Source organism: Aedes aegypti, chromosome 2 (assembly GCF_002204515.2).
Source record: "Aedes aegypti strain LVP_AGWG chromosome 2, AaegL5.0 Primary Assembly, whole genome shotgun sequence".
NCBI classification, from domain to species: Eukaryota; Metazoa; Arthropoda; class Insecta; order Diptera; family Culicidae; genus Aedes; species Aedes aegypti.
In genome coordinates this window covers 167,193,148-167,215,576 of record NC_035108.1, presented here as the reverse complement: position 1 = coordinate 167,215,576, position 22,429 = coordinate 167,193,148, and the positions used below count along the sequence as shown (strand labels likewise).

Sequence of the window (22,429 nt, the reverse complement as noted above, 5' to 3'; positions counted from 1 at the left end):
CTATGATGATCATCTTTCAGACTATTCTGTAACACCCATTAGAGACAATTCTATTTTCAACATTCTATTGAAGATTTTCCCTTCTTTGAGTATTAAGCTGTTCTTCAGAACTAATTTATGCAAGGACTCATATGCTTCATATGAGATTCACCCTTCTTTATATCATTGGCTGTTCTTCTTAATTATACTGAAAAGTTTTTGAAAGTTATATCAACAATATTCTGTTATCCCAGTTTTCAATGAATACAACGAAAATATTTAATGAAAGACAGGTGGAAATTAAAATTCTGCAATGTGGATTGAAGTGAAATAATAATTTGCACGATTGTAAAATTAATACACAATGCCTGTTTCCAAATTGACCGAATATAAGAAAAAACAAATGCGGCAAGAGGTTTCTACCGTGGATCATGCTCAATCAGGGCAAATACTGAAAATTGAAAAAAATTTCGGCAGCCTGTCGCAAATGATGTAAATATATCTTAAAACAAAAACATAGTAGTTTAAATTATATTCAAGATTGCAGAAGTTCAACGTTATCATTTGAGATGTACTGATAGAATAATTATTGGCGCTAAACTGATGATGTTTCCAATACAATTTTCCCTTATTTCAATGAAAGGCTGTTCTTTTTAATTATTTCGCGATATTGCACAAAAGTTCACTCTTCAGTCAAATATCCATTCAACTAAAAGTGGTTTTGCCTAACATGTTAGCTCTTTTTTCACAGGTGAGCGGTTCCATTTGAATTCGAATGTCGGTTTACTTTTGTATTTTTTGATTTGGATGAAATTTTGCACATGCTTTCTTTATGCCCAAAAATGCCTTTTTGCATCATCGGCTCGCCATTTTGACTCTAGCCTTACTTTTGAGAAGGACCTAAGAAAAAAATCCTTAATAATTTTCAAAAAAATATAACATAGAAACGGTTTGTCCGATCAGTTTGGTGCCTTCCGCAAAGTTTTAGGTTATTGTTGGGACTATCTGGAAAAAAAATATACAATGTAAAAAAAAATGTTGTAATTTTTTATATATCGAAAATAAAGCTTAAAAATCAATTTTCTCAAAATTCGTATTTTTGATTTTTTTTTATTTTTTTATATGTTGAAGTAGACAAAAAATGAAGTCTTTTGCACAGTGGGTCAAGATGGAGAAATCATGGACAAAAAAGTTATGATTTTTTAAAAAAAGGTTGATTTTTCAATATGGTCTAAATAAACTTTTTGAATGCCTTTCGACCCGATTTTATGAAAGTACGCAAAATTTTCAACAAAAAAGGTATATGAGAAAATTTTGCTAATTGCTACCTTTTCAGGCCAGCCATGTTGTATGCTGTACCAATATGGACTAGCTGTTGTAATACCAGGTAGAAAGCTCTGCAGAGAATTCAAAATAAAATTTTGAAAATGATTTTGAGGCTTCCTCCCTGGTATAGTACCAATGAGTTACATAGAATATCCAATTTTGAAACATTGGAACAAATGTCAAATAAAATAATCAATAATTTCAGGCAAAAATCGTTACAATCTTCTATTGCCACGGTTATTGCGTTATATGTTTAGGTTAAGTTAGGTTAAGTATATTTAAAACGTTTTTTTTTTTTCTCTTATAAGCAGGTGAAATCAACTCACCTGTAAAAAATCTGAACTGCTACGGCAAATGAAATGTAATATGTTGTTAACAAAATGTTAATAAAATCTTAGATTTGTTTTACCAAATGAGGATGATAGTGTTGTCCAATAACGCAGAACACCTAGATATAAGAAATAATGAATGTAATGTTTGGAATGATACTAATAAAAAAAAGAAAAAAAAGAAAATTAGCTTCTTCTAGAAGCATTGTTCCAGAACTTATTTTGGATGTTATGTCAGAGAACTATCAACGAATCACATGACAATTGATTCCAAATGAGCGCAAAAAATGCATCCTGAAATATTGTTATCCTGAAATTTGGTAATTAACAAATAATTATGCTTTTTTATTTTGCAAGACATATTGGCAAGAATTTCTCCAAATTCCTTCAACTGTTATGTTATTAATCCTTTCAGAAATTTCGTTCAAATCTACGATTATTTCAGAAGGAATTCATCATATTTCTGATTCCAATATTTGTTGATGATGCTCTAGGATTTTTTCTAAGATTATCTAAGTATTTCCCAGAAATAGCTTTGCACAATAAAATCTTCCAGAATTTCTGAAAAAAATCTCTATAAATTCCGTTTAAATCTTTCAAATTCAAACTACCAAATATTTTCAAAACATTCCAAATTATTTTATAATAAAAAAAATACATTGTCGTTTATCTGTCTTGTGTTCTTAAGGATTCTCAAAAAATTCTTGACAGCTCTCTTCTTCTTCTTTCTGGAGTTATTTTTAAACTGGGTCAGACCCTGCATCTCAGCTTAGTGTTCTTATGCGCATTCCTTAAGTTATTTACTGAAAGCTTCCTTTGCCGATTGACCAGTTTTGCATGTGTATATCGTGTGACAGGTTATCTTCGTACCTCTATGCCCTGGGAAATCGTTAGAATTTTTGTTGTGCGTTTACCGCTACGGCTTTTTAAGCCCGGGCATTCTTGTAGGCAAATTCCTAAACAATGTAATTAAAAATCATGGAGAAAGCTTTGAAAAGATCACGTAGCATTAATGCAATTTTAATTTATGAGAATCCCATGAGATTGTATAAACAATATTCAAAAGAAATATATGATGTAATATCTAGGTTATTCATTGAAAAACCTGAATCAAATTAAAAGTTCTTATAGAAATTACAAGAATTTCTGTAAAAATCCATTATGGGAATGATTGGGGAATCAAGGAAGGATGCATGAGAGACATTCTTGATTAAAATCTGGAGAAATCTTAGCAAGCATTACATCGAAACCTTAGAAGCTAAAACTTATCTTAATTGTTGGAAACTGGAAGAGAGCAAGAGTGAATAGTTTATTTTTCAAATTTTCTGAACGATTGGTAAAGCTTTGAAGTTTCTTGAGGAATGTACAAAATACTTTTCCGAAAAAATGGATATTATCTTGAGAGAATCATTGATAAAACTTTTTTATTAATTTCTGTACCGTGTGAAAAAAATTGTAATTAATGCGACGGATAACATATCTCTCAGCCCAATATATTGTAGACCTCTTCTAGAGGAAAATCCTAGCTAAACCAATGATCCTTACTAACATTATAAAAAGATACTAAAAGTTCTCTATACCAGTAACTCGTAGAAGAATACCAATATACTTTGAAATGCAAAAATCGGTTCAATTTCAAAATGTTTTTTGATGTTAGCCACGGTGTACAATATTAAGAGGGTGATATATTCCGAAAACTGACAGCTATTTGATGACATCATTCTTATCCACCTTGAACAAATTTTCGAATTTCCGGATGGTATATGATACGATATGAGTGACGTCACATGTTTACAATCAAATTTGATGTTTACACCAGTAAAGAGCCAGCCTTGTAAATTTTTATGCCGTGGATGTTAGCTATCAATTTCCCTGGTAATCAACCACACACCTTAACAATTGGAAATCGCGCAAACTGTGTCATTAGTCAACCTGGTAAAAATAAATCTCGTATTCAAAGCACACATTGCGATTCAAATGTGGTCATTATTTGTAGCACTATTCGTTACATGCAGGCTCTGATAATCGTTTTTGGTGCGTGATACACTCGTTTGCACATAGATTATAGGACGTGATGGTTGGTAATTTATCGGACTAGACGTCATAATAAACTAATTTATACAACTCCAAATCTGCACAATCAGCTTGTTGTGATTCCTGTTGAAATGTAAATAGTTTGAATCAATAAAGCGAAGTGTTTTTTTTTTTTAATTTATATTCATAAATTCTTTCAAAAAATAACATTCAGCAGCGTTTCATCCTTCAAGAATATTCTCCACTAAAACGGAGTGTGAAAAACATTCCTTCAAGATGCGCACTTTTTTGAAAGTTCATTGTAAGTACCTAGCACTAAAGCCACACCGGCACTGAATATTCGTCTGCGCCATCGCGTTCTTCGGTAGGTATAGTATAGGGAAGTAATCTACAACGTAGCCATGATTTTACTTCCTGAGTTGAAGCATTGCCAGCATCCCGGAGTGCATTAAATTATTCATAGCACTTCACCGTGGTAACGAATGGGAGACTCGGGGTGTGTGCTCGCAAATTGGCTGGCTGAGCAACGGCTTTCCGTTAGGGTTGATCATGTTTATTGGTAGATGTAAGGACATAATTTGCTTCTGAATACTAATTCCACTGCGATATCTTTAAACCTGTTATTATTAATTTGTTATTGCATGAAACACCTGATGGTAGGCATACTATTCTTTGGAAACCGAGAAATATTCGAAAGCCATCTTCAAATCTCACCAATTTTTTAATTACAGCCTGATCAGCATATATACGCAGGTATACGCCAACGAACGATAAACACGATGACATGAAAAACGAGTTCAATATTAGCTAGATAAAGCGTTGGCCAGAGAAGGCGATAGAAGCCAAAACAAAATATCAGGATAGTAATCGGCTAACTTCTCCAGCACGGAAGTGAGCAGCTTTGTCAATCGATCTATGGAGTACTTCTGAAGGAGGATGAAGATATGCCTATTGCTTGGTTTGATGGTCTCATACCCCCATTTACAAGAAGAGGGTACAGTTACACATCCTCTAGAACAGACTGAAAGCGCTCGCGGATTCCTTCGTCGGCAAATACCAGGCTGATTTTGGTGATGGCTGTTCGACAGCGGACTAGATGTTAACCTTGCAAATATTCTTCGATAAATTGCGGGAATATCACTTGGAGACTTCTCTGTTTATTGATTTAAAGACATCGTACGATACAATGGAAAGAAATTAGCTGTGGCAGTTAATGACTGAACATGGTATTCTGACGAAACTTATTAGGCTGATATGTACAACTCTGGATAATTTGAAATCAAGTACCGTAAATTCGGGTGAAATTGATCAGTAGGGTGAAATTGATCACCGTGTCACTCGATTTTATTTCTTCCTAATGGAACACATATATCAATGTAACATGCAGTGAATGGACGTTGTTTGCCGTAAGTATTGTCAAACTGTGTGTTGTGAAGTTTATTTACATTAAATAATGTGTATTTCAACAATGTAAAATTTCAAAATCATGTTCGGTGCAGTATTGACAAACATTAATAAACTTCTAGTTCTAGACAAGGATTTAAACATGGTATAATCCTGAAAGTTAGTGAGGATACTTAAGATATATCCCCAAACAAGATTTCATTACCAAAACTCGTACCAATTCGCTCATTAGCTTGAAATAATTGAATTTCTGTTAGATATCAGGAAATTCCTAAGGAAATTGCATACATTTAGACGTTTTCTGCGTTATTCTTGAAATTTCACTATGCATTATTTTTATAATATTGTATTGTTAAGAATTTTGCAAGCGTATTCGGATTCTGGGAGCTCAAATTTATTATGAAGAGATGTTTTGAAAACTAAAAATAATCGCATTGATAAGTGATCAATTTCACCCTTAAATGAAAACACCCGATTTTTAATTTTAGAGATATTTTTTAGCACTAAAATTACTTTCGTTACAAAATTTTGATACTTGAGCCAATGAGGCTTACCCTCGTACTTGTTTTTCTGCATTCAGTTGTTTGGCATTGCCAACATTATAGAAATCAGACAAGAAAAACCGTGAAAAGTGATCAATTTCACCCGAAATTACGGTATACGAATTGTGGATGGAATGTCAACCACAATGTGGATTGAAGCAAGGATATGCTCTTTCGAACTTACTTCATCTGGCTCTGGCTGAAAACCACAGTATATTCACGTCTGGCATCCCTACATATGTGCCTATGAGATGCACTCTAATATATATTCAACCTAAAGAGAAATAAAACGATTTAACAGAATACGTTCGGGGCCCACATCGCCGTAGCGGTAAACGCGCAGCTATTCAGCTAGAGCAAGCTGAGAGTCGTGGGTTCAAATCTCACCGGCCCAGGATTTTTTCTGTTTGGAAATTTTCTCGACTTCCCAGGACATAGAGCATAATCGAACTTGCTTGCCTTATGATATACTAATGAAAAATTGGTCAATTGGCACAAAAAGCTCCCAGTTAATAACTTTGGAAGTGCTCGTAAGAACAGCTCAGCTAAGAAACAGGCTCTGTCCCAATTGGGACGTGACGCGAGAATGAAGAAGACCAGAAAACGTTCATTTCCCCAACAGTGAAAGAGCACTGGCAGCTGGTATCATCCAGCTAAACCCAATAAGAACGGGTAAAAAGTGCATTGCTAACGACAAGTAAACAGATTAAATATAAAATTCTATCCACTTTTCGCCGGAACAATGAATATTTTAAACGCACGGCACGATCCATTCGGTGCCCAACGCAATGCCGGCAGCACTTATCGTTTGCTGTGGATCTAGTGTCTTCCAGGGTTGGCTTGGTTTTGTTACCTTCTGGGCATGGTTTATGGTTCTTATGTCCGAATAAAACAAAAAAAAAGGAACGCTCCAGAAATGAAATATAACCTGGAAAACAAATAAATAAGCTTTTTTCGGTCTTTGCAATAATAGAGCATTGGAGAGGGGCTTATTTTTCGGAACATGATGGTGAAACCGTCAATATTAACTTCAGTTTTTAAAATACCTCAAATTTTATTTCTGTATAGAAAAATGATCAAAATTGTTTCGGATTCAGTTTTTTTAACTTCTAACATCTCTAACGATCTTTTCATAATGGAAATTATCTTGTCTTTTCTTTGCATAGCATATCATTATACTTGCCATGGACATCCATGGTATCAATCAATCCTATTGCAGCGATTTCTTTCGATATTACTTACGATTGTATTCAAAACACACCATTCAACCGATATTGCTCAATGTAGTCATATACAACAAGCTCTTGCAAAGAAAAAAAAAAACGGAATCAAACCAGGGTCAGATGATCGTTTTCAGCGCCCTTGCTGTACCACTTCATCTAGTTGAAATGAGTCTGATTGAATTGAAACAGTAGAAGAGAAAGAAGACAAGTCGGAAGAGTCGTAGTCAATGTTGACAAACTCAAACTTAAAACTCGGTCAATGAGCTCTCCCGCGAATGAAATTACTTCAAGCATATGAGCATTTCATGCAAAATCACTCAATCATTCCCAACCCGTCGAAAATGATTCAGTTGTAAAGCCCATCAAAAACTCGTGGAAACCGAATGCTGCAGTTTACGTTAGAGAGGATAACTATAATTCTACCAGACTAACAAGAAATCATTGCTCTGTGAGAAATGGAACTGGAGAAATACAAGACTATAAGTCAAACAGATGAGCCAACCCCTCCATGGTTTTTTGACGGCTTAGTTGCATAATTGACAATACACGCATGAAAAATTTCAATCGTGAATTATGAGACTTTGAATTTCTCACAACGCTGCTCGTTGATAGCAATTTAGGCTTGCAAATGGACTCTTATGCTTCCAAATCTTTTATACAATATTATATTTATACAATATTACCAAAACATTCTTTGAAACCATTAAGATGTAGTTCAATCAAAAGGGCGTAAGTATGGGGTTCTTAATACGATTCTGAAAATATGATTTATTTTAACACGTTACTATATTTAAGGGACCCCAGCGCAAAAGAGCGTTATTGACACTTTGGTCGGTTTTGAGTTGAGTACATTAAAAAATCTACCGTTTTCAAATTTTATAACGATAGTTGTAGGTGATTTTACGCTCAACAAAAGAATTCTTAAAAGACTGGCTTGTTTTTTGACTTCCATGCAACTTGTATAGAATAAGCTAATAAAACTTCAAAGTACAATTTCTCAAAACTATATTTTGGTCACTACTTCTAATTTCCTAATTTTCTTGCCAGTCGTTACCACAATAGCTTAGCTTAGCTTAGCTTAGACTGACTACCCATATCAATGTTTGCTATTCCGTGATTGACCGAAGTCAGTGAAAATGCACAAAGAATCAACTAGAAGTTCGGCTGGGATTGGCCATAATCTTCTTCAGTGTGCATAATTTAGTGCCTCTATTTATACAGGGTCAATAACGGCGCCGGCCACGTCCTTGTAGTCAGGTGGGATTGCGGGAAGGAATGTAAGTGTGTTTACCTCTGCATCTCCACAAAGGTTACTGAGAGGGATGTTTGTTAATGGGGAGGGTCGTTGGGTTACCATTCAAAGTTCTTTTTAATTACAAAAATAAAGGAAAAAAGAGAGAAGTGTTTTGAAAGAAAAAAATGTCAAAAATAAATAAATCATGAATCAGAGTTTAAGTCGACACTCACAGTTACGAACCATTCATAGTTTGTTGAAGAATCATATTTACGTCCAACCGTTGTAACGATTAAATGTGCAGTCATACATATTTTATAGATTAGAAATAGTAGCATGATTCGAGCTCACCAATTGATCCTTCATCCTTGACTAAGCAGCAACAATCCACTTTCAGCTTCATTCGTTCGCTCGGCTATATAAAACCACTTAGAGAAAATAGGCGCGCGACCCGAGAGGGAAAACAACTGACGACTGCTCGGGCTTTCTTGACGCACTGCCAAGGAGCTAGCGTCAAGGTCGAAGGATCGAAAAGAACTAATCGATCGCGGCACTTTTTCACTTTACTCGTCCGACGCGCGACATGTTCGATCCTGCCCTCATCGCCCGCCCCCGCGGGAGCAACCGTCAAGGTCGAAAGATCAAAAACTACTCTTTCTTGGCAGTCGTTACCACAATAGCAAGAAAACTCTCCGTCTATATGAGTATACATTATATCAAATTTTGTAATCATTCATGCTAAAAAAAATAATATTCTCTATAATACATCGGTTTGAGGCTGATGCAAATTTTAATTTATCTTTTTGTCTCTCGGGAGAGCTGCTCATAATTTTCAGGTGATTTTGATAATGTTTCATGTTTTTATTACCCCTGGACCGCGTCTGAAAGTCGGTGATACAAAACGTCAAAAATTTTTTGTATCGGCCTCATTAAATGAATTTGACGTAATAGACCAAACTACTAGCGTTTACAAACAATGAGGTGTTCTAATTACCTCATCTATTCCAGGATCACAAATAAATAAACAGCAACAATTATGTGGATTTGTGTTTTTATTTTTGCAATATAGCAAAAGTTTTCAGGAGAAACTGAAGATTCTTGAAAAATTGTTCATTGCTAAAAGACTTCTTCCAATGTTTTGCTAGAATTACTTAAACAATTCTTCAAAAACAAAACAAAAATCAGAAAATCTCCATAATCGGCTATAAATATTTTTATGAGCGATATGAGCGGGAATTGTATCAAATCATTTTTTGAGAATTAACTATGAACTACCGTCAATTATTCCATCCATTACTTCTTCCAACTTCTCGAAAATTACGAATCTAGGAATGCTCACTTCAATTTGTCCCAGAACATACAGGGTTGGATTACTCCATTAATTTTTTTTTTTACTGTTATAGAAGTTTCTAGTAACATTCCATAAAGTTAGTTTCCCAGTTTCGCTATAGATTTTCTCAAACGTTCTCCAAACGAGCCAGAACTTTTAGGGGTTGTGCACAAACCATGTCATACTTCACTAGGCGAGAGAAAACCACGAAAACCTTTATTATGCCTTCCATGCTTGAGCATGAGCATAAGGACGATTCAGCATTTAAAAATGTTTGAATATCCAATCTCCCATATCTTCCTTACCATCAGGCATGGGATACACTCACTCGATTGTTGCGTTCCCCTCGCTCACTTCCACACGCAATCAAGAGCGAGGTTGCCGTTTCTTCTACCAAGCTGAGTGTTTCAATTTCCAATGCGCTTTCTACTTCTTCGCCAAGCAACAAGTTAGACAAAAACGGCAACAGAATGATTCAGTACCGACTCCGTGTGCCGATGGCAATCGATTGCAGTAACGAATGATTATTTACATTCCGATTCCGCTGAAATGACTTTCGTATTTGAGTGCTAATGAGCGCTCTCAGACTGGAAATACACCCGGCGGAATGATTCAGTGAACGCGAAATCCGTACATTCAGTTGAGTGAATTCAGTGATTGAATGGTAAGCGCGTTCTTACGTGTCTCCCAGTTAAGAGCGAATTAGTTCTCTCTCTTCGCTTCGTGAATCTTTTGATTTACTGGTTATCTCAATCGTTTGCGATTCGTCGGGATTGCCCTCACCGTAGTAGCGTTCGGCTGTCACTGAACTTTCGATGGCAGCAGATTACTGTGCTATTTTTTTTTTCGGTAGCGTTCGCGTGATAGAGTGAATTTTTCTACACTAGGGTGGTTCAAAATTCAAAAAAAGTTTGAAAAACCAATCTCCGATATCTTGACTACGGAGAAATTTTGAAAAATGTTCCAAACGCGTTAGTACTGCTAATCATTCCATAGTGAAAGTTAATTACTTACTTGATACTTGATGGGCTACAATCCGCTACGTTGAATCTACGCCGAATGGATAATTCTTCTCCACTGGGCTCGGTCCTGAGCCAATCGCTTCCAGTCGCCCTGAACGTTAAGTGCCCTTAAGTTCTCTTCAACTGCAAAAAGCCAACGTGTGCGTGGCCTACCACGAAGCCGACGGCCTCGTCCGGGTTCTCTACTGAATATTATTTTTGCTTGTCGTTCTTCCGGCATTCGTACCACGTAACCAGCCCAACGCAGCCTGCTGTGTTTTATGAGCTTGATAATATCCACTTCTTTATATACTTGGTACAACTCATGATTCATGCGACGCCGTCAGATGCCATTTTCTTGTTTACCGCCGAGTATTGTTCGCAGCACTTTACGCTCAAAAACTCCAAACGCTTTCCGGTCGACCTCTTTTAACGTCCAGGATTCATGGCCGTATAGAGCAACCGGAAGGATAAGAGTCTTATATAGCGCGAATTTTGTTTTCGTTCTGCAGGCTACGGGACTTAAGAGAAAGTTAATTATTTTAACCATAATGAAGGATGTTGCAGTACTAAGCCATACCAGCGCACTTGGCCTTCTAAAGAAAAGCACTTGGTTCAGTCTGTCTGAACACCGACCAAATATGCTAATCATTTGACATAACCTGATAGTTTGGGGCAGTTTGAAAGAAATAGCCGCTGAAATAAATCGATTTTCCGGAACATTTAGCAGAACTGATAAAAAATAACATATTTATTCAATGAAAACGTACCCAGATCAAGATTTATTAAAATTTAATTATCCAGCCATTCCATGAAAAACCGATCTAGTGGGTCACCAAATTCAGTGAAAATTTGCTATTTTGTTCCTTATACAAAATAAGGACACACGTCTTTTTGGATTCTTTGATTAGGGTGACCATTTCCAAAATAAGATGACCTGAAAAACCGCGACTTTGCAAAACTTTTATTTTAAAAATATCCTAACTTTCGAACCGCTTGACCAATTTTCAATTTTCTTGTACTAAATGAAAGCTAAAGATTTCTCAAGAAAAACATAAAATTTCACAATATATGTTTTTTCACATTAAAAATATAAAAAATTTCCGTTTTTCGTGTTTTGAACGCCTCAGGACCAAAGGGGCCATTTCTGTTCTCATTTTTTTCTCGAAAGCCCAGAAAATTTCACGTTTACTGTCAAAATTTCAGCGATGTATGTTTTTGTAGTTATTGAGATATATTTTTTTGAAAATAAAAAAATCAGTCATTTTTTACCGGCACACACTGTAGGACTCAGCGCATTAGATTTTTAATTTTTTTAAATCCATAACTTTTGAACAGCACAACCGATTTCCAATCTTTTTTTATGGAATGAAAGCTTTCAACTATTCAGAAAAAAATATAAAACCCCGAAAAAAATTTTTTTTTTTGCATGAACAAATTTTTTTTTTTTTAGTTTTTATGCTTTTTTTGAGGTTTTTGGGTTTTTTTTTTGGTTCAGGAGCCAAAGAGGGTATTTCTGTTCTTATTTTTTCTAGAAACTTCAGAAAATTTTTCATCTACCCTAAAATATTCAGCGATGTACGTGCTTTAGCTTATGAGATATATATTGAAATTTAAAAATCAGGTATCTCGTAATCTGACACCCAACATTAAGGGGTATTTCAGCAGTAGTCATTGGCGTAGGAACAGGTCCCCCTGGCCCCCTCCAGAACCATCCAGCCCCCCCCCCCCTCCAAAATTTTGATTTGAGACCCCCCCCCCCCCCCCCCCCCCCCCTAAAATGATAATAAAGTTAAAAAATTAAAAAACAAACAAAGAATTTAACTTGCAGCAAAATCTTCTGAATCAATCTAGGTACATGACTCTTGTTATTGACAAAAATTTCTTCAGTAGTTACGTTATTTTATGTTGTAGAACACTATAGCGAGAAAACCTCGCTTGTCTTATACAGCATCAGCGTGATAGTTCTGACTTTGGTGAATCACGCGACAACCGAAAGCTTATCCGTCCGGCTGTCGATCGATTGGTTACTGTTATAACTAGCTTCATGTTGTATGCGGTAGGCTCAATTTTTCTGACATATCCATTACTGACATTTTGTGGTGATAATGATTACCCTTATGAGAATCCACTAAAGTAATCCATTTAACTTCAACTCGTATGATGTCCGAAAAAAAAAATGAAAAAATAGACAAAGTTACTATGGGATGGTACACAAATTATGTCACGCTAAATTTCAACTTTTTCGACCCCCCCCCCCCCCCCTTTGTCACGTTTTTTGTATGAGTCCTCTGAAAATTTTGTAAGGCTTGTCACGCTTGGCTTGACCCCCTCCCCCCTTGGAGCGTGACGTAATTTGTGCATGACCCCTATAGGAATTTCTCAGACAACACATAGCGGGAATTCTTGTCGAAAAATAAGAATTTTTCAAGGAATTTCGGCATGGCCAAGTTTTCTTCAAATGAAATGGTAGAAACATGGCGTGAAAAAAAATATAACAAAATCGACCATAGTGACCTCAGCTCTCTTTGATTTTGATTCAATTTTTTAAGTAGTATTGCATGAATAAATTTATTGCTTGAACAATATTTTTTCAAGAAAGATTATTAATTCCAAAATTATTTGATTAATATTCAACAAATTTGTAGCACAATTTTTCAAAAAGCTTTTCGATATGCATTATAAAATTTTAGTTTAATCAAATACCTCAAGGAATATTTAAGGGGGCATCAGAACTTTTGCAAATCTTTTCGAAATAAGTCAAACAATATTTTTGGACTTGTTCATACTTTCAAAGCGAATTCATCCTGGTGGACATCCACTCCTATGTCAACTTTTTATTATCAAATTGGTTTCGGAAAAGGTTCCCAGATTTACCACAAAAATGTTACTTTATCTTTCAAAAAGTTTTCGCTCGCAATTCCTCCAAAAAAACATTAATTCTGTTAAATCTAATTCAGAGGTATTTCGCTGAAAGTTCTATTAGAAATTCTTCTTGGAATTGCTTTAAATAGTTTTCCCAAAAATGTTATTATAAATTCTTCCGCAAATTTCATTAAAAGTCGTTAAGAAATATTTTTAAAATATTTCACAAATTGCGTCAAAAAGTTTTCTATGTTTTCATTTTCAGAAATTTTGGTTCAAATCCCCGGATCATTCAAACATTGTAAAAAAAAAATGTTTTCAAAATGTCTCTTACCCTCGAATCTTTAGAGGAAATTTGTTGAAAACCCCCAGGAAAATTTTGCTTTCGAAATAAGCATAGCGGTAGAAGAGTCTGTATCAAAATAACTGGGAAGGAGAAAATTTATTAAGATGTTCATAAAGAAATTTTTATTGATTTTCCTTAAAACACTTTGTTAGAAATTGGTTCTTGGTTTGAATTTTTGTGCGATACGAAAGCGTAATTTCTAGAGGCTTTCTGGCAGAATTCTGGAAAACCAGAAATCAAGGAAGGATAGCTTTTAAGGATAAAAAAGATTCTGATGGACCTTGAGAAATAAGAGAATATTTTACTATCCTGTAATTTACCTGTAGAAAAGATATTATAAATTATCTTTCATTGTACCATTGCCCACCTATTGTACGACCTGCTTCAACATTTTAATGTTTCTTCTTTCTTCGCAAAGCGCTTTGAGGAACCTCGTACAAATCTTTACATACTCCAAAAAGCATCGTTTTAAAGAGTCTAAATCTAATTATACAAATTGTGAAAAATTATAGAATTCTTATGCGTATGATTTCTAATTCCTGAAAATTCATCAGGAATTCCTCAACAAAATTTCAAAGTAATGCAGAAGTTTTCACTAAGATTTAACCCTCTCTTTCCCATGGTAGCACAGGTGCCACCAATTTTCAACGAACGGTAGCTAAACCGAATTGGTACGAGTAGCTCAATAATGATTGGAATAAATTTATTCGCTCATTTGTCTTATCAAACATCGAAATAAGTGACCTTAGAGTCAAACTATTGGAAAACAATCAACTAACTATTGAAAAACAATAAAAAAATATTGTGATTTTGAATAATACAGCTTTTTTTTTACTTATTCCTTTATTTTAATAATACAGCTTATTTGTAAAAACTTTTTGTTTTTTGAAACGCCATTTTGATAGTTAAATTGTCAAACAAAGCTGTGGGAAAGAAAGGGTTAAATTAGAATCTTACATTTTCACGTTAAACTTCTACAGTACTACAAAATAGTCGATAATAAAACCTTCAAAAAAGTTTGTTTGGAATTTCTAGAGGTAGGAAAAAATGGGTTCTACATCAATATGTTCACCATAGTATCATGAATCTTCAGAGTTCATACTAAATATTATATAAGACTCTAGTTACAAATACTTTCAGTAAAAGTTCATACGTTTTAACATGGATCATTTTCTATTATAAAAGACGTCGAAAAAGAATACGATTTTATGTAGTAAATCCTACAAGAACCACTTAAGCTTTTCTGTGAGGTACATTGTTAACATGTTTCACAAATTCTTAAATTTTACGACAGGAATTCAGTGATATTTTTCGAAGTATGTTTAAGCTGCAATTATTCAATAACTTATCAACAAGGTTATTTCAAACCTTTCGTTACTTTAGAAATCTGATATGGAGAGATTCATATAGGAATTTATAAAGCAATCCCTAAAAAATATCAAGTTTTTCCAGGAGTAGTTTTAGACCCAAAAAATGGAGAGTGTTTAAATTTTTATATGTCTTTTTTTATGGAAGATTCCTGAGATTTATATTCGCAAAAAAATAAGTTATTTCTAGAACCTGAAAGAATACTTGATGGAACTCCTGGAGATTTTTTTTTAAGATTAAGAATGAATTGCAAGTGTTTAGTGAATCTGGTGAAAAAAATGTTCAATTAAAATCCCAAAAGAATCGTTAGTGCGATTTTATGAAAAAAGCTCTGGAAAATGCTGAATCTTTGGTAATTTTTCAGAAGAATCTACAAGAAACAATAATATAATTCTCTAATAAATCTCTGTACAAATCACTCGGGAATCTTTGATTATTTTCACGGAAGAGATGTTGCACCTTGATTTTAGATAAATCAAGAAAATAATTATCTGTGAAAAAATACAGATTTCTTGCGGAGAGTTTCTCTGAGCAATCATGAATAAAATTTCCCAATTGAATTCTTTTAAATTGCTCAGGACATTTTTGTGGAATATTGCTAGGAATCCTTAAAGTAACACCTGGAAGAGCCAATTAATATTTTTGCAGGATGTCTGGATAATTTTGCTACGATTTCTTAGAGAAACCTTAGAAAGAAATTCAAAAGCAAAGTTGGAAAAACTGTTGGTGAACTCTCTGAAGAATTCGTGGAATGAATCATTGCTTGTTGATTGTGAAGTCATTTTTGGTGAGAATCTTATATATTTTTGTTCTATACTTCGGAGAAATCCTTAGAAATCCTAAACAAATTATTTATGAACACAGGGGGATACTTTAAACTAACAATTGGAGACCTTCGAGGAGAAAGTATTAAAATAATTTGTAATGCGGAATTCTTCAAACGATTTTTTAAGCAGTTCAATAGAGATTCTTCGAGAAATTTTCTGATGAGATCAAAAAGTCTGAGAATGATTCTCTTTGGGAATCCCAGGACGAACTCAATGAAAACTAGTAAAAGTGTTCTTGAAAAAAGCACTGAAAAGTGCGAACATAATTCATGAATAAATTCCCGTAGGGATTCTCAGAGGAAACTCTTCAAAGCACATGATTTAATTCCTGAAATAATCAAAGGAGAAACACAAAAGACAATCCTTGTGAGCTTTTTGATGATTGAAATTTACAAATATCACTGATATGCCACGAAATGAGACACAATTATAAATGAATGAAATCGATACAAATCTGTAAAAACTACCAAATTTGTGAAAACCGTGATTATTGCGACCGACATTACTTCTGTAAAACAAGTATTTGCTAGGCCCCCTCCAGAAAAAAAATCCTAGCTACGCCAATGGCAGTAGTTCTTCTACCACTAATCGATTTGGTTTGCACTAGCACAAATGTTTTTCGTTCACTACGTTATATAAATGTACAACATGGCCAATACTTTTCTTCTTCGTCCACCTTCTTTTTCCCAAAAAGTTCGAACAAATCTGGTCGCCAATGCAATAATGTGAGATTACAAGCTGTTATGATTAGTACTGTAAAATTAATGACATTTTTTGTACATTAACTTTCTCAGCCTACTGTGACATTATTGCTCATCTCAGCCTACTACAAAAACGTATTCTTAATGACTAGTATAATGATCTAATGGTCTGATTCGCAGTGTGATCTAAAAATGAACTTTATAATCTTGCCGCAAAAAAGCGCAAACTAAACAATAGTACATCGATTACTATAGAACATTTACCGCACAAGACGAAATCTTTGATGACGAATCATTCATAATTTTGCGTGATGCGAATCATGCAACACCAATCCAAAAAGTAATCTATCAGTATCCTCAGGAAAATTCGATACATATAGTATCGAACTATTCAAGGATATTGTTTTATTATGGAAAACTAAACAAAATAAAAAGCTTGTTACATTTTAATGATTTGCAAAACATGAAACAAGGTTTATTTCGCCTATAATGTCTAATAACTGTTAATTTAACAAATTCATAAACGTATCACCTTCGCTGTCACGATGAAATGTGGACCATCATATTTAGTCCATTTCGTATAGAAGCATAAAACGATCTCACCCAGATCGAAAAACCGGGAAGGCAGGTCCAAAACTTCAAAGTACCCTAGTTTTGTTGTTTTTCGATGAAGTATTCTCGAATTAACTGCAAAGATGTTTGAATACTATATCTTTTGAATGCCGAGTGTCAATCATATGCACATTTTTATTTGTAAATAATGTACATTAATATAACAAAGGCGTATAAAAGGGTTCTAATTTAACCTTAATTAAAACCACTGTACATCTGGTTTTCTCGACGAAATGATATTTTATTTACAGGAAAGACGCTTGAGTATCACGTGTTTTGAATGTCTAATGTTAAGCTGATGCACCGTTGGGGAATATTTTGAAGCTTGTTCATATCCCTTGCGAAATATCTCAAAGTCGTCAAATCACTATAACTTTCGATTATCTCATTAGAATATTTTCAAATTTGCAGGGGAAACGTTTGAATACTCTATCTTTCAAATGGTAGGTGTACAATTCTTGGAATTTTTTTCGTTATTAATGGTTTCAGGCACACTGTGTCATTGTCTTTGACAGTTTCTATACATATCAAAACAGGATTCCTATGAACTTTATCTAGATCTGTATCTGATTTTGATTGTACATTGATATACGATGTCTCGTTTTCTGGGTCAGCTGAGAAGCAGGCCCTGTCCTAGTGGAAATATAATGCCAAGAAGAAGTCCTTGAGATCAATAGTAAATCATGAGACAATTATAGTCTTGTTGCTTGTAACAAGATATATAAGCAATCTCATGTAATATGTCGCGTTTTGTCAGGGCCTTACATAAAACATTAACGTTGGGTACTTAGTATATCTTAGATATTGATTGTTCAGTTTGTAAAAGATGTAAACCATTCCAATTCACCGACATTTATATCCCAAATGTGCAGTTTAATCAAAAGTTTATGTATTTTTTCTTTTTCCTTTCAGTATTCATGGATGAGCCGCGGTTCGCACAGCCAATACCGAATGTGACAGTGGCAGTTGGAAGAGACGCAAATCTGCCTTGCGTGGTGGAGCATTTAGGAACATATAAGGTAAATGCAGCCTAATTGAGCATTAATTCTCCGCTGTCACATACAATCCATGCATAAATCATTACGTTCCAATTGACACAATGGGATTTGAATAATGGATTACACACATATAACTTCAATTAGCTCCCATTTATCCTAGTTTATTTTCAATTTGATAACAACCATGAAACCGCAATCAAATTACATCTCATCAACGCCTCTCACTCAAAGCACCACTTTGTTTAAGTATTTCCAACCCATGAGCATACTTTTCCAACCCATCCCGATGAGCAATTATGGTGAAGTGTAATCCTTTACGCTTATCCAACCCCCTTCCCACTGACCGCACAACAAGATAAAACTTTACCGCTACAAGATAATCTTCTGGACCTTGTATGTCGGTCGTTACCAAGCGCCAACTAGAACTGACACTGCCGTCGATGGAAGCTCAAGTTTATGATTCATTTGCAGGTCGCATGGATCCATATAGACCGCCAGATGATACTGACGATACATCGGCACGTAATCTCCCGTATCCCGCGGTACAGTGTCACTTACGACAACTCCAACACATGGCTTCTGCACGTCAGTCAAGCCCAGCAGGACGACCGGGGCTACTATATGTGTCAAGTCAACACGAACCCCATGATTAGCCAGGTTGGCTATCTGCAAGTAGTTGGTACGTATCCAGTTAATCGAAGGCGACTCTTGCATGTTAATTATCTTCTACACTGCTCGTTATTGCATGCCAACCATGTTGAAAGAGTCTTTCTCTACCTCTGTATGTGTCGTCATTGATGTTGTGTGTCGTATTTATATAAGTTGAACAATTCAAGTCTCAAAATCGAAATGGATAATCCTTTCTTTGTATTGGGATCTCACAGTTACTGCAAACAAATTTATGGACATCTTACATATTTTTACTTATTTTTTCTCCCGTCCATCAGATTAAATTGCTCTCTTAAGCAACTTGATTTGAAGAATGAGTTTTCACAACAGATTAGAAGTAATTGGTAGCCTTTCATCTAATCAATAAAATAGAAAAAATAGAGAGAATAGAATTTTTATTGCAAGGATTGGAGTCTGGAACATTCCATATTGTAATTTGAATCGCCCTTATCCTCATACACGGGACCAAATATGTAGTCTATTATTTAAATCGCGATTCTGCAGTTGTTCAAAAAACCAAACACCAACAAGTCAATCAAAGTACTTGAATTAAAAATAAGTGAATAGTGATATTTCATATAGAACTTCCATTTAAGCAACATAGATTTCCAAACAGCTTCGAACACATTTGAAAATTTAATCACCCTCGTTACATGGAGATGTCCCAAACACTCTCTGCACTCTCAACACATTTTCGCATGATTAGAACTCCTAGATACCGTAAACCAGGAGTATTCTGCTTCCGTTCCTATTATTAGATTAAAAGATTGTTATATTTCCACACAACACTCAGCTCCCGGGAGTGGAAGCCCATGGAAACGAGAAGTTACGACACTCTGGAAAGCTCTCCGCTCCACATGTCCGACCATCATTTATCCCCCCGCCCATGTGTCCCCCCAACGGAAAGAGGAAAGTTTTCCTCTCACATTATGGCTCTTATATTCTCGACGAAGTCTATCCAATTAGAAGTTGTATCGTTTATGCTGCAATCTGCTGTTAGCAAGTATTGTCGGAGAGGCGGAGTAGTGTCTCCACTTCGGTGAGAACCTGCACGTGGCAATTGCAGCAGCTATCGGATTTTATTCAAACTTACCCACAAACCGACCTGGCTGGTATGAAGGAAACTAAAGAGTTCATCTTGAAACGAGGCAAAGTTGATATGACTGCAAACTGTCTTCAAATGTTCCTTATATTGGAGCGTAAAATGATATTATCAGTGGAGACTGGAGAACTGTCCTATACTCTTCTTATTATTATTCTCCACTCTTTTATTCTTCCTTTTTTTCTTTTTTTACGCTTTACGGCTCCACTGAGATATACCCTGCAACTCAGCTTAGTGTTTCATGAACTCTTTTGATGTTATTGACTAAAATCATACTTTGCAAATATTGCCAAGACCATGCGAAGCCTCTCTTTTGTGTCAGCACAAAAAATCACTTTTCGAAAATTTCAGCAATGTATGCTTCGATGGCGGACAAGTTTAAAAATTGATTTGCAAAATATTATACGTGTGGATCTTAATATATTTGGTAAAGTCAGAAACATAAGGTAGTGACGAATTATATTCATCGTGTTCAAGAGTTTTGACAGTCGCATATTAGTGAAATGAATACAAGTGGAATTTTTGATACGAGTCAGCATTGCCAGGGTGCAGTGCAGAAAAAATAATCGTGTCTCCTTCGAATTTAAGTTGCTGTCTCGCGACAGCGCGTGTAACACCGAAAGAGATTTGAGTCGTATCCCATCCCTGAGGATGAGTGTCAAATTGTTATGGGACAAAAGTTCGCTGAATGAAATACAATATATCGATACCTTTATCGATACCAGCCGTTACACGATGTTTGTATAAAAATAAACACTTCACTTTGAAAATTCTCCGAAATTGAATTAATTGTGATAAATGTACCCGAAAATAGTAGTTATTTTTTTTAACAAAGATAAAACCTAAAACTTTGAAATCTCTGTTCGTCCAATAAGTCATATTTCAATAAATTCAAAGATAATATGAAGATTTTGGGCAGTTTTATAGCTCACACTTGTGTCCAGCTAATTGGAAATTTTGCCACATTTTGGGCCATATGTGGTTTCAAAACATTTTTGCAAAAATCCTTACGATGAGCCTAGTTACGCCCCACATAAAATTGAAATAAAATTTAATTTCCATTTTTATTTTTTTCATACAAAGGAGGTTCGACGAGAAATTTCAATTTTCACGTCAAAAACAACAAAATATTTAAACATTTCCAATTTTTCATCGATTTCTATAATATAAGCAGTGAGAGTTTCTTAATTAAATAGCAATCAAACGTCTTGGATTCAAACCACCATGACATTTATAACACATGTTTTGAGTTGAGCTAGAAGTCTTTAAGAAACCCCCCCTTAACTCTATGGCAGACACACTGACGAGGGAAGGTCACGATGGTGTTACACGGGGTTTTCAACCGGACTATTTTTGTTAGATTCCACATGTCGGAATATGAAAAACCCCAAAGCCTTTCGGGTGATGTCCCAGTGGTGTAGCCAGGAGGGGCTCTGAAAGGGTCGATATTGTACGAATATAATATTATTGAGTCAATTGAAAATTTGTCAAAAAGATTTTTTCAGTATTTACTACGATAGTAATGAACAGAATTGACATTAATATATGTTTATAATGTATTTTAATGCCATTGGCGCAACTCACATGGAATAAAGCCACCAAAACAAATTTGGTTTTACTAGAATAGCATACCAACAAAAACCCATCCCGATTGCGCCTATGGCATGGAACAAATACATTGTACATATACATTATTGTCCATTCTGTTCTCTACCATCACAATAAATACTAAAAAAATATTTTTGTCTAAATTCAAATAAGCTTAATAATATAATACACGGCGAAAAAATAATTGTCCAGTCAATCATATTTGCTGGTAGATCAATCATATTTGACATTGAATTTCAGTCAACCATACATTAAAATTGATTCAACAATGTCTATGGTTGGTTTAACTATTTGGTATGATTGGTTTAACTACACAAAATAACACTGTTCGACAAAAAAAGTTGATCTGAATGCACAGAGACCGGACACCCCGGGCTTGAAAGTATAAAAATAAACAAAAATAATGGCGTTTTCAGAATGTTCGTGTCTGCCCCAGGTCATTTTTAAAATATACTTGAACTTTTTGCATTTTTTATTTAAAAATCTAATCTAATCAATAAGTGTTTTATATTCAGGACAGCGGAATTCATGTGCCATATCATGTTTTCAACTTTAAATACAATATGAAGAGTTGTTATAAGATTTGCAGGGAGCCCTCCCACCATTTTTTGTACCCTCCCCATTTTTAAAGTATCGCAAATAATGGAATATTTGATATACAGGGGGTTGTCAAAATAAATGGAACAGGCAAAAATTGGGCCAACTTTGGAATGCTGTAACTTTGACAAAAAATGACCGATTTCAATTCTTTAAGAAGTAATGGACGGGTCAACTAATCTAGTTTTGAGGTGCATCCACGGAGATGAACTATGACCACCGGATACCGGTGATAATCCGGATTTCCGGAAGCATGTCTTATGCAGTACAATTATGACGTGATTTTAGCAAAGGTCTCGGCTTAAACATCAAAATTTTACTACACATGAAGATA

The 22,429-nt window shown here is 34.9% G+C and overlaps 1 protein-coding gene across 2 annotated transcripts in view; it reads left to right on the top strand.

Annotated features, from left to right (window-relative positions):
• The window catches only part of LOC5564155 (lachesin), a 413,190-nt gene that overhangs the window by 327,470 nt on the left and 63,291 nt on the right, over window positions 1–22,429 (top strand). For both annotated transcript variants that reach the window (XM_021843072.1, XM_021843071.1), the window contains exons 4-5: window positions 18,034–18,140; window positions 18,591–18,798. In XM_021843072.1, coding sequence (XP_021698764.1) covers window positions 18,034–18,140; window positions 18,591–18,798 — 315 coding nt within the window. The remainder of the gene's footprint in view (window positions 1–18,033; window positions 18,141–18,590; window positions 18,799–22,429) is intronic.